The sequence below is a fragment of the Oncorhynchus gorbuscha genome, linkage group LG10, assembly GCF_021184085.1.
Source record: "Oncorhynchus gorbuscha isolate QuinsamMale2020 ecotype Even-year linkage group LG10, OgorEven_v1.0, whole genome shotgun sequence".
Classification (NCBI taxonomy): Eukaryota; Metazoa; Chordata; class Actinopteri; order Salmoniformes; family Salmonidae; genus Oncorhynchus; species Oncorhynchus gorbuscha.
Genome location: NC_060182.1, coordinates 90,806,943 through 90,819,951, shown reverse-complemented (window position 1 = coordinate 90,819,951; position 13,009 = coordinate 90,806,943). Strand labels below are relative to the sequence as shown.

At 41.7% G+C, this 13,009-nt stretch overlaps 1 protein-coding gene across 5 annotated transcripts in view; it reads left to right on the top strand.

Moving 5' to 3' along the window:
- Positions 1-11,618, top strand: part of LOC124046732 (neurexin-3a-like) — a 707,599-nt gene extending 695,981 nt beyond the window's left edge. For 4 of the 5 annotated variants that reach the window (XM_046367446.1, XM_046367444.1, XM_046367445.1 and 1 more), the window contains one exon: positions 9,253-11,618. In XM_046367446.1, the coding sequence (XP_046223402.1) occupies positions 9,253-9,557 (305 nt within the window). In that variant the 3' untranslated portion in view covers positions 9,558-11,618. Of the gene's footprint in view, positions 1-8,631 lie in introns of all 5 variants that reach the window. The other variant, XM_046367448.1, reaches the window with a different exon arrangement.
- The last annotated feature ends 1,391 nt before the right edge of the window (positions 11,619-13,009 follow it).

Here is a 13,009-nt window from a genome sequence, read left to right as displayed (position 1 = left end):
GGCCAAGATAAAAGCATAGCAGTGTGAACAGACAACACAGAGTTACACATGGAATAAACAATTAACAAGTCAGTAACACAGTAGAAAAAAAAATGGGCAGTCTATATACAATGTGTGCAAAAGGCATGAGGACGTAGGCAAAATACAGTTTTGCAGATTAACACTGGAGTGATAAATGATCAGGTCATGTACAGGTAGAGATATTGGTGTGCAAAAGAGCAGAAAAATAAATAAATAAAAACAGTATAAAAAAGTATGGGAATGAGGTAGGTGAAAATGGGTGGGCTATTTTCCTGACTATTACAGCTGCAGCGAAAGCTGCTCGGATAACTGATGTTTGAAGTTGGTGAGGGAGATAAAAGTCTCCAACTTCAGTGATTTTTGCAATTGTTCCAGTCACAGGCAGCAGAACTGGAACCGGCCAAATGATGTGTTGGCTTTAGGGATGATCAGTGAGATACACCTGCTGGAGCGCGTGCTGGATGGGTGTTGCCATCACCAGTGAACTGAGGTAAAGCTTTACCTAGCATGGAAGATGACCTGGAGCCAGTGGGTCTGGCGACCCAGCCGACTAGAGCATACAAGTCGCAGTGGTGGGTGGTATAAGGTGCTTTAGTGACAAAACGGATGGCACTGTGATAGACTGCATCCAGTTTGCTGAGTAGAGTGTTGGAAGCCATTTTGTAGATGACATCGCCGAAGTCGAGGATCGGTAGGATAGTCAGTTTAACTAGGGTTTACGTGAGTGAAGGAGGCTTTGTTGCGGAAAGAAAGCCTCTTGATTTGATTTTCGATTGGAGATGTTTGATGTGGGTCTGGAAGGAGAGTTTGCAGTCTAGCCAGACACCTAGGTACTTATAGATGTCCACATATTCAAGGTCGGAACCATCCAGGGTGGTGATGCTATCGGGCATGCGGGTGCAGGCAGCGACGGTTGAAAAGCATGCATTTGGTTTTACTCGCATTTAAGAGCAGTTGGAGGCCACAAGGAGTGCTGTATGGCATTGAAATAGCACAGTGTCCAATGACGGGCCGAATGGTGTACTGCGTAGAGGTGGATCAGGCCTGAGCAACATCATTGATATACACAGAGAAAAGAGTCGGCCCGAGAATTGAACCCTGTGGCACCCCCATAGAGACTGCCAGAGGACCGGACAGCATGCCCTCCGATTTGACACACTGAACTCTGTCTGCAAAGTAATTTAGGCAAGGCAGTCATCCGAAAACCGAGGCTGTAGAGTCTGCCGATAAGAATATGGTGATTGACAGAGTCGAAAGCCTTGGCGAGGTCGATGAAGACGGCTGCACAGTACTGTCTTTTATCGATGGCGGTTATGATATACCTTGAGTGTGGCTGAGGTGCACCCATGACCGGCTGGAAACCAGATTTACATTCGAGATGGTCAGTGACCTGTTTGTTGACTTGGCTTTCGAAGACCTTAGATAGGCAGGGCAGGATGGATATAGGTCTGTAACAGTTTGGGTCCAGGGTGTCTCCCCCTTTGAAGAGGGGGATGACTGCGGCAGCTTTCCAATCCTTGGGGATCTCAGACGATATGAAAGAGAGGTTGAACAGGCTGGTAATAGGGGTTGCCAATGGCGGCAGATAGTTTCAGAAATAGCGGGTCCAGATTGTCAAGCCCAGCTGATTTGTGGGTCCAGGTTTTGCAGCTCTTTCAGAACATCTGCTATCTGGATTTGGGTAAAGGAGAACCTGGAAGGCTTGGGTGAGGAGCTCGGGGGCGGAGCTGTTGGCCGAGGTTGGAGTAGCCAGGCGGAAGGCATGGCCAGCCGTTGAAAGTGTTTATTGAAGTTTTCGATAATCATGGATTTATCAACCGTGTTTCCTAGCCTCAGAGTAGTGGGCAGCTGGGAGGAGGTGCTCTTGTTCTCCATGGACTTCACAGTGTCCCAGAACTTTTTGGAGTTGGAGCTACAGGATGCAAACTTCTGCCTGAAGAAGCTGGCCTTAGCTTTCCTGACTGACTGTTGGTTCCTGACTTCCCTGAACAGTTGCATATCACGGGGGCTATTCGATTCTATTGCAGTCCGCCACAGGATGTTTTTGTGCTGGTCGAGGGCAGTCAGGTCTGGAGTGAACCAAGGGCTGTACCTGTTCTTCACATGATTTGTGAAGACGCCAGTCATTAATTCACGGCTCATGGTGTAAACATGTTTTGATTCAGCTCATGTATTATATTGAATGTAAGCTACCTGTTCTGCGTAAGTTGATGTGTTTAAAATAGCCTTGGCTGAGAGGGTAAACTACTGGCAGTAGTGTAGGTGTAGTGGAGGGTAAAACCATCTTTAAAGCTTTTTTTACCACGACCTGCAACCACTCATTTTTTTATAACATCACTGGCTACCAGCTATATCAAGTTCATTGTAATACACATTGTATCCTAATCTAGTAAAATCACCATGTGTGTTAGGGTGACCATTCTGTTTTTCCAGGGACAGTTTCAGTCCTATTTCAGGTGTCCCGATTTTTCAGCCAACAAAGAAATGTTGGCAAGACACATCAATTAATGTTGGGCTATTCGATGACAATCGCTGAATGTCATTAGACACACTTTTTTGGTGTTTTGTAATAGATTTCTATTCATCACATGGCATGAGTATACATGCAGTTTGGATGCTGCGATTCTTTCGGAGTGGATGAACACTTTTTGAAGATATTTGTTTGACAATCAGATGAAAATATCATAAATGGTTGTGTTCATGCCACAACAAAAGGAAATACCTTATTACCGTTTAAATAACGTCTTTATTAGGCCAATGAAAATAAGTTGCATTCAATAAAGACCCCCCCTGAATGTCATGGTGTAATTCACACTCTGGTTATGGGTGAAATCTGTCAGTGTCCTCTGCCTCCTCCACTGTCTGCAGTGCTGTCTGTTTTTACAAGATAAGAGCTCCTGTATCTGTCTTCCGAGTGCTTCTCAGACATTCGCTAGCTACTATCTCACTCAGGGAAGGATTGTTTACCCTCATGCCAATATTAATGTTCCATTTGACATTGCACAATTTTATGATGCGATTATTTGCATCCACAAGAATAATATCTCGCCGTACACACCTCTGTAGCTGTCCACACCTCTGTAGTTGTCCACACCTCTGTAGCTGTCCACACTTCTGTAGCTGTCCACACCTTTGTAGCTGTCCACACCTCTGTAGCTGAGTGACATTGACATGATGAAATGTGTCAGAACACCCTCAAAATGAAGTTAAGCTCCTGGTGAAATTACCGATAATAACAAAAAAATGATCTTGTTAGTGAGATCCTCAGTGTTTATCAGATACATTTTGTCTGCATTTAACTTCAGAAAAAATACAACAAAGAGTTTCATATCTTCTTGTGGAATTCCTCTGTCTGTTGCTGTCTAGCTATGAAACTAAAGGGCTGTGGGAATCAAGCTTTATCTTGAATGTTTCTTTTTGTTAAATTTAACTTGGCAAGTCCGTTAATTCTTATTTTCAATGACCACCTACCCGGGAGCTGTAGGTTAACTGGTCTAGGAACAGTGGGTTAACTGGTCTAGGAACGGTGGGTTAACTGGCCTCGGAACAGTGGGTTAACTGGTCTAGGAACAGTGGGTTAACTGGTCTAGGAACAGTGGGTTAACTGGCCTAAGAACAGTGGGTTAACTGGTCTAGGAACAGTGGGTTAACTGGTCTAGAAACAGTGGGTTAACTGGTCTAGGAACAGTGGGTTAACTGGTCTAGGAACAGTGGGTTAACTGGCCTAGGAACAGTGGGTTAACTGGCCTAGGAACAGTGGGTTAACTGGTCTAGGAACAGTGGGTTAACTGGCCTAGGAACAGTGGGTTAACTGGTCTAGGAACAGTGGGTTAACTGGTCTAGGAACAGTGGGTTAACTGGTCTAGGAACAGTGGGTTAACTGGTCTAGGAACAGTGGGTTAACTGGTCTAGGAACAGTGGGTTAACTGGTCTAGGAACAGTGGGTTAACTGGTCTAGGAACAGTGGGTTAACTGGTCTAGGAACAGTGGGTTAACTGGCCTAGGAACAGTGGGTTAACTCGTCTAGGAACAGTGGGTTAACTGGTCTAGGAACAGTGGGATAACTGGTCTAGGAACAGTGGGATAACTGGTCTAGGAACAGTGGGTTAACTGGTCTAGGAACAGTGGGTTAACTGGTCTAGGAACAGTGGGTTAACTGCCTTGTTCAGGGGCAGAACAACAGATACTTTTTTACCTTGTCAATTCATGGATTTGATCCAGCAACATTTCAGTTACTGGCCCTATGCTCTAACCACTAGGCTACCTAGTAATGACTTCTCTTTCCATCTGCTACTGTAGAATACATCATTATGGGTCAATGTCATTCTTATACTGCTCCAGCCCTTGGTTGAACTGCACCCCTGCACTTCTCTAACCTTACTCAACGGTCGATGTCTTACTTTATCTGACACCGGCATGCCATATGTTCTTTTGACTTTCCCTAAAAGCAACTTACTCCAAGCATGCGTCAACATCTTGCAGTACAACCAAAAAAATATTATAAACTGTGTGCTTTGAGCCCTGAATGCTGATTGGCTTGCACCCGTGGTATATCAGACCTTATACCACGGGTTTGACAAAACACTTATTTCTTAGTGCTCGAATTACATTAGTAACCAGTTTATAATAGCAATAAGGCACCTCAAGGGTTTGTGATATATGGACAATATACCACGGCTAAGGGCCTAAGATGTGTTGTGCCTGAGAACAGCCCTTAGCCGTGGTATACTGGCCATATACCACACTTCCTCGGGCCTTATTGCTTAATTAACCCATTCTCAGCCAGTATGTTCTCCTCTCTGACCTACACCCAGACTGCACGCCGGGTCCATGTCTTAAGACTAACATAAACAGATCTATTTGTCATCCAATGCCAATGACCGAGGGAATGTCGTCACCTGACTGCTCATCCCGACTGTCTGTTTTATAGCCTCTGGTTGTAGTGTGTACAAATTGAAGTGGCTTTGTCCTCTCATTTTATATTTTGATAGTTTATCATATTTTATACAATTTTTTGTGTCGATGTTCAAATTGATAAATTACATTTTTATTATGAATATGATTTTTTGGGAGGGGAAGTATTTAGTTTACTTTGCTACTTTGTTACGGTAAACATTAGTTTTGACCACGTTGAATCAGATGTGAGTTTTTGGAATCACATTTTTTTTAAATAATTTTATAGAATAATTTAAATGTTCATCTTATTTTGGGAGATTTGGAACTACTTCAGCGAATGGACTGTGTGCTTTAGACCACTGCTTATAATCTAACAACAAAAACATCAAGTTGTCCTCCATTTTGTTAAAACCAGTCCATTTAAGTTGACACAACATTTGGTGAAGTGGTGTCAGATCTATATAATGGTCCTTGGTTTTTCAGATTTTTGAAGAGCAATTTTTTTTTAAATTGAATGAATGATTGATTTCATTAAAAAACAAAAAAAACTGCATGGCTAAGAAGGTGCAGTTCAGGGTTTGTCAGACTGTCAGTGTTAGTAGAGTTCTGTGATTCTCTGTAGATGGGCATGTGTGCATAAGCTCACTGGTTGTATGTCCCCATCCCTTCCTTACAGCCAAAAGCTCTAACGCCGCCCGACTTCCTCGTACTGCCTTTACATGGACATGGCAACTGACTTACACTATCACCCTCATCATCCTCATCTCCTCTGTAGTATGTTCATAGGCCCCTCCCCCTTGGACAGTCTTCCATCCATTCTAAATTAAGGAACAAATACAAACTAATAAAAAACTTCAACTGAACAGAAAGTACATATTTATTGAGAAGTCAATGCGAAAACGTACAGATGTACAGTTTTCTTTTGAAAAAAAGAAAAAAATAGTATTTATGTTGCCATTTATTTTTCATGTTATATGGTGTGGATGTAAGTGTTGTTCCCTCGCTGCACCATCACATCTAAAGAAAAAAATACACAAGATGTCCAATTGCTGAATTATTTTTGATCAAAACTATACTGAGCCAAGAACATTCTCACACAACCTTCTTTTGTAAACTCTTTTTTTTTCATGCCAAAATCATGCGGTGATTGTTGATGTAAGTTGACAAAGACTATGTGGTTTCTTCCTTGAATAATGTTTTAGTGGGCTGTTATGATGTTTAAAACAGAGTTGTTTTTTTAACGTTTGCTTTGTACAACATGTAGCTAATCTTAATGTATTAGATCCAACTGTTCTCTTAGTTTTGTATGTTTGATTTAAATTCTTTATTTTTAATCATTTGAAATTTGCATCTGTTTGTAATGCTTAGTGATAAGCCTTGGTAGTGTACCGTATACACACACCTTGATGGCAGTGGGATTTGGTAGCTGCAATGACAACCTGAATGTTCATCATTTCCCTTTTGAGAAACAGACCATACCTACACTCGCCTTTTAACACTACACCAAACTCAGCATGTGATTGGATACCACTTAGAAAACAATGGGGATTTGTTACTTCATACAGTATGTTGGCCTCCACATACACACACACTCAAACACACACACACATAAATGCACATTATGTATCGTCATTCTCCTCTAAAATGAACCAAGTGCTGACAACGTGTGGATTTGCAAGTCTAATTTCAACCTGTTGGTTCCCAGTGCAGCTCTAATCACTACAAAAGCTCTTCATTGTTTTCTTAGGTTTTTAATGAAATACTTTGTTTGAAGCTGGAAAACAATGTTGCTGGTAGAATTGTGTATTGCGTGGCTTGCTTCATAGTTAGAATAATGCGCTTTGAAGTGCAAGGAGATCCGCCCGGATGGTTATTTGTTTACAGTCACTGATTACTTACAGTTAATTAGTGGGCATATGAAAGAACCTGTTGTTTGTTAATTATTCAATGTAGATACTCACAAGGCATTTGTTGACTTTTCAGAAATTATAAAGTGCTATTGAAACCTTATTTAGTTTCAAGTGCAGGCTAAATTATTTTGGTATCATTTTCAATAAAGGCACCCTTTAGGGGTGGGGTGAAAAAAATGATTTTAATTGAATAACAAGCTCTTGAATTGAATTGTGCAAGTGTAACTTGGTTATGAAAGCCCCCAGTGATTCATGATACACGACATCATATTGTTGATCACTTGGTTACATTGCAAATACACCCAAATACTCACACAGGTATGACACAGACAACCCCTCCAGAATTATACAGTCACCCTCCATAATAATAGACACCCCCCCCAGAATGATACAGACCCCCTCCAGAATGACACAGACACTCCCTCCAGAATGATACAGACACTCCCTCCAGAATGATACAGACCCCCTCCAGAATGATAGACACCCCCAGAATGATACTGACACCCCCTCCAGAATGATACAGACACCCCTCCAGAATGATACAGACACCCCTCCAGAATGATACAGACAACCCCTCCAGAAGGATACAGACAGAATGACACAGACATCCCCTCCAGAATGACACAGACACCCCTCCAGACACCACCTCCAGCATGATACAGACCCCCTCCAGAATGATACAGACACCCCCTCCAGAATGATACAGACACCCCCTCCAGAATGATACAGACAACCCCTCCAGAAGGATACAGACAACCCTCCAGAATGACACAGACATCCCCTCCAGAATGACAGACACCCCCTCCAGAATGATACAGACACCACCTCCAGCATGATACAGACCCCCTCCAGAATGATACAGACTCCCCCTCCAGAATGATAGACACCCCCTCCAGAATGACACAGACACCCACCCCTCAGAGTGATGCAGACAACCCCTCCAGAATGATAGACACCCCCTCCAGAATGATAGACACTCCCTCCAGAATGATAGACACCCCCTCCAGAATGATAGACACTCCCTCCAGAATGATAGACACCACCTCCAGAATGATAGACACCCCCTCCAGAATGATACAGACACCGGACATAAAGCACCCAAGGGTACATGACACATGCACAGAAAGGGGATCAGAGAGTGAACATTCAGCCGTCATTGATCTGCCCTATGAAATCCTGTCACTATGGAAGCCATTCAAAATGATAGAGGCTGGGGTCGACTGGGGAGCCAGATCTTTCCAGATCCTTCCTTGGGGGTTACTGACACTGTATGGTAATCTAGCCAGTTAGGACTTCTGTCCGTCACACATATCATATTGTAGAATTATAAATACATCCAGGTTTAAGCCACTGTGCTGCTTGTTTTCCGTTTTCAAATAGGGATACCGTTATTACACATCAGCTACGTGATAACTTCAGTGTCAGATGAGAGAGAATATTTTCTTTTCAAAAGGTAAAATCCACTAAAATCCACATTATCCTGGCCTCTATTGGTTATATATTTTCTTAAGTTATTTTTGTAGTTGTTGATTGAACCTTAATGTCTGGCTCACCCTCACACCTCTAGCCTTTTGATCCTTTTTAACGTTGCCTTTTGTTCTGTTTTCTGGCATGTTTATTCTTATTTAAAGCTGTGTTATGTAGGTACGGTGTGTGTGCATGTTTTGTTTTGTACAGTATCGTGTTGTGCTTTTATTTGCCCTCTTGTCCATTCTGGGTGAATGTGATAGCTAGATAAATGTGTATGGTTGCCAAGATGTCCTTACTTCTCTCTAACATGTATTTTGTCTGTCTCTACATCTAGGAGGTGAATTAGTTATCCCTGTACTCTTAGAGGACCAATTAGTGTTACCCCCGTCCATCCCCCTCCCAAACCTCTGCCCACCCCTCACCATAATTGAAACCACCAAAGAGTCCCTGTCCAAGGCCACTGAGGCCGGGGTACCTTGCTTGTCGGACCGAGGCAGCGATGATTGTGATGATTGTGATGATGATGATGGCTTGGTGATATCTGGGTATGATTTCGACTCTAACCTGCCTCCTACTGATGATGAAGAGCTTTACGCCACCTTCTCCTTGGTAACAGATATGACCATGTCCACGTCGGCTTTTGAAGGTGGCTACAAAGCTCACCAGCCCAAGTGGGAAACCAAGGACTTTAGACCTAACAAACCATCCTCAGACCGCGGTAGGACTACCACTACCGCCGTGCTGCCACTAGCGCCCGACCAGAGCCGCTACACCTCCACCGCAGCCCTGCACCACACGTCACCCGCCAAGCTGCCTGCCGGCAAAATGAATAACCGCGAGCTAAAACCCCAGCCAGACGTAGTGTTGCTCCCGTTGCCCACACTACCCTATGAGGTAGACAGCACCAAGCAGAGGGCTGTAATAACCTCCCCCATGTTCCATACTGTACCCACAGCCCTGCCCACCCAGCCCGTCGTCAACAGAGTCCCGGGACCCCCGGAAGTGTCCCGCCAGTCTAGCAGCACCATCGGGATGGTCGTGGGGATAGTGGCTGCCGCAGCCCTGTGCATCGTCATCCTCCTGTACGCCATGTATAAGTACAGGAACAGGGACGAGGGTTCCTACCAGGTGGACGAGAGCAGGAATTACATCACCAACTCGGCAACGCAGAGCAACGGAGCCGCCGTGAAGGAAAAACAGCAAAGCTCGAAAGCTGTCAAAGGAAAACAGAAAAACAAGGACAAGGAGTATTACGTTTGAGTGACGGACGTTGAGAGATGAAAAGAGAGAGGAAGAGATATTCAGGTATAGAGAAATATAGAACTGTATTTAATTAACAGTTACCTTCTAAGGAGCTGCAATGACAAAACATGGTAAAAACTAGAACCGTTACTTGATGCTGTGTAGAGTGGTTGAACTATGACTATGTGTAGTAATATGAAGAAGACTTACTATTGTAAGCACACAGAGAAGGATAATAGCATCTTTAGAGGCCTTCCTCTTCTGCCGAGTTCGTGTCCAACTACTTCACAGCGACTGCATCATCATCCTATGGGACTTTTAGAACTATGTGATCCTTGGCGTAAAAAAAAGAAAATTTGGTTTGTTTTTGTAAACCTGTAAAAAATGAAAGATGTTCGTTAATCTTGACCGTCTTCAGCATGTAAGCAACATGTAGTGCTTTAGCAAGAGTGGTTCAGGATAAAAAGGATCATTGTAAAGTCAATGGGAAAAAAATGGACTACTGCTGTTTAAAGATATCGTACATGTTTTTATTGTATGTATGGTTTGGGGATGATAAAAGTGTCTACGCAACAACAACAAAAAAAGATCTACTACTCTGTATCAAATGACACCAAGTGAGCTCTAATGGCTGAGGAAAGATCTCTTAGGATCTCTTCAGATCTCAGAGCTCTGTTGTCTGTCCTCTAATCTCAACATGATTACTCTCGCTGTGTGACAGAAGGACAGAGTGACACTGACGTGTGGTGCTGGCGAGAAGTGGTTGCTTGTTCTTGTCTCGGTTAAAAGCAACTGATTGTAATGCATGTAATCCATTCTACCAAAACTGTACAGTACAGTACAATATACCACTAGAGTACAATATACCACGACAGTACAATACATACCAGTACAGTATATTGTACAGTACAGTACAATATATAAACTTAGCTTGAACAGTCCTTTTCTCTCTAAAGGCCAAACTTTATACTTTGTCATCATCAAGACACCACAACTCTTTCGATTTTATTCCCTAAAAACGTCAACAATGAAAATATGAGTATCCCTAAAGATAAAAAGGTCTGTTGGTTTGCAGTCGTGCTGGTTGTGTCTTTTGCAGGCCTCTGTGTGTTGGTTAATCACCTCTTGTTCTATTTTCTATGGAGCTGTCCCATCGAGGACAGAATGCAGTACTATAACACTGTTAAAAATGTCTATACAGAAATAAATCTAACGTGAAAAGTGTGAATTCTATCTGTCACAGTCAAAACTGTGTCAAAACAAACACATTTGTTTACATATTTTATTACATTATAGCCGTTGTACTTTGTAGGTACTAGCTATTGTACATACCATCTAAGTTGTCATTTTTTTGTAATTATATTGTACAGACTGATCACATGGTTTATCAGTGTATTTCATGAAGAAACATCTATAACTATTAACTAACGTGAAGAAAGTCTTTGAAGCATTGAGAATACACATTTAGTAAAGAAAAGAGAACACTATGTTAAGATAGAAACATCTGCAATTAGAGCTCTAAGTGTCAATCAAATACAAGATGGCCGATCTTAATTGTACCAATGCTTTCTTCTTCTTCTCTGGTTATTTTCGTGTTAGTTATATTTTGAAAAGATTAAAGAGAAGCTATATTAATCGAAGACTATAGCTGTTGGATGCGGAGGCACAGTTCAGACAATCTCCCAAAAGTCTTTACACTAACATTCATGACAAATCATTCGCTTTTCATATTTGTTTTACATATTTTTGTTATACAGTGCCTTGAAAAAGTATTCATCCCCCTTGGCGTTTTTCCTATTTTGTTGCATTACAACCTGTAATTTAAATATATTTTTATTTGGATTTCATGTAATGGACATATACAAAATAGTTCAAATATATGAAGTGAAATGAAAAAAAATCACTTAAAACGGAATAGTGGTGCGTGCATATGTCTTCAACCCTTTTGCTATGAAGCACCTAATTAAGATCTGGTGCAACCAATTACCTTCAGAAGTCACATAATTAGTTAAATAAAGTACATCTGTGTGCAATCTAAGTGTCACATGATCTCAGTATATATACACCTGTTCTGAAAGGCCCCAGAGTCTGCAACACCATTAAGCAAGGGGCACCACCAAGCAAGCGGCACCATGAAGACCAAGGAGCTCCAAACAGGTCAGGGAAAGTTGTGGAGAAGTACAGAGATCAGGGTTGGGTTATAAAAAAATATCCAAAACTTTGAACATCACACAGAGCACCATTAAATCCAGTATTAAAACATTAAAACATTGTGGCACCACAACAAACCTGCCAAGAGAAGGCCACCCACCAAAACTCATGGACCAGTCAAGGAGGGCATTAATCAGAGGCAACAAAGAGACCAAAGATGACCCTGAAGGAGCTGCAAAGCTCCACAGCGGAGATTGGAGTATCTGTCCATAGGACCACTTTAAGCCGTACATGCCACAGAATTGGGTTTTATGGAAGAGTGTCCAGAAAAAAAGACATTGCTTAAAGAAAAAAATAAGCAAACGCATTTGGTGTTCGTCAAAAGGCATGTGGGAGACTCCCCAAACATATGGAAGAAGGTGCTTTGGTCAGATGAGACTAAAATTGAGCTTTTTGGCAATCAAGGAAAACACTATATCAGGCACAAACCTAACACCTCACATTACCCCTAGAACACCATCCCCACAGTAAAGCATGGTAGTGGCAGCATCATGCTGTGGGGATGTTTTCATCGGCAGGGACTGGGAAACTGGTCAGAATTGAGGAAATGATGGATGGCGCTAAAGTATGGGGGGGTTAATAGTCATGCACGCTCAAGTTAATTTTTGTGTCTTATTTCTTGTTTGATTCACAATCAAAAATATTTTCCATCTTCAAAGTGGTAGGTATGTGATGTAAATTGATTGATTTCAAAATTTCAGTTTACAAGGCAACAAGATAGGAAAAATTCCAGGGGTGTGAATTCTTTCGCAAGCTACTGTATATATATGTATATATATTTTCAGGATCCTTATATTTTTATATTTTTTATTTCATTTAATTTGTGACTATGGCCAGACTGTTTGTAATCACTGACACTTTGGTGTTTTTGTCATCTTTAGTTTTATTAGATTATTATAATTTTTTTGTATTTTAATATTGTTTTCTATTAGTTTTTATATTTTTTTCATGCTCTTTCTTTCCATGAATTGTTTGCAATAAAATGCTCTTCCCAAACGTGTGTTCAAGTCACTTCTTTGAACAACGAGTTCAGCTGACATTTTGTCTGTCTAGCAAGAGGGAAATATTTGATTCATGTCGTAGTGTTTCCCCCACCTAGAAAGCTATAACCTTTGACTTTTTCCTGGAATAGTTTATTTAGGTCTGAGAAACCCATATGATCTAGCATAAACAAAAGTATAATAACACATATTGTTTGATGATACTATATAAAAAAGGTAATTAAAAATACTTTTCACGCTAATATGTCCCTCTCCTCG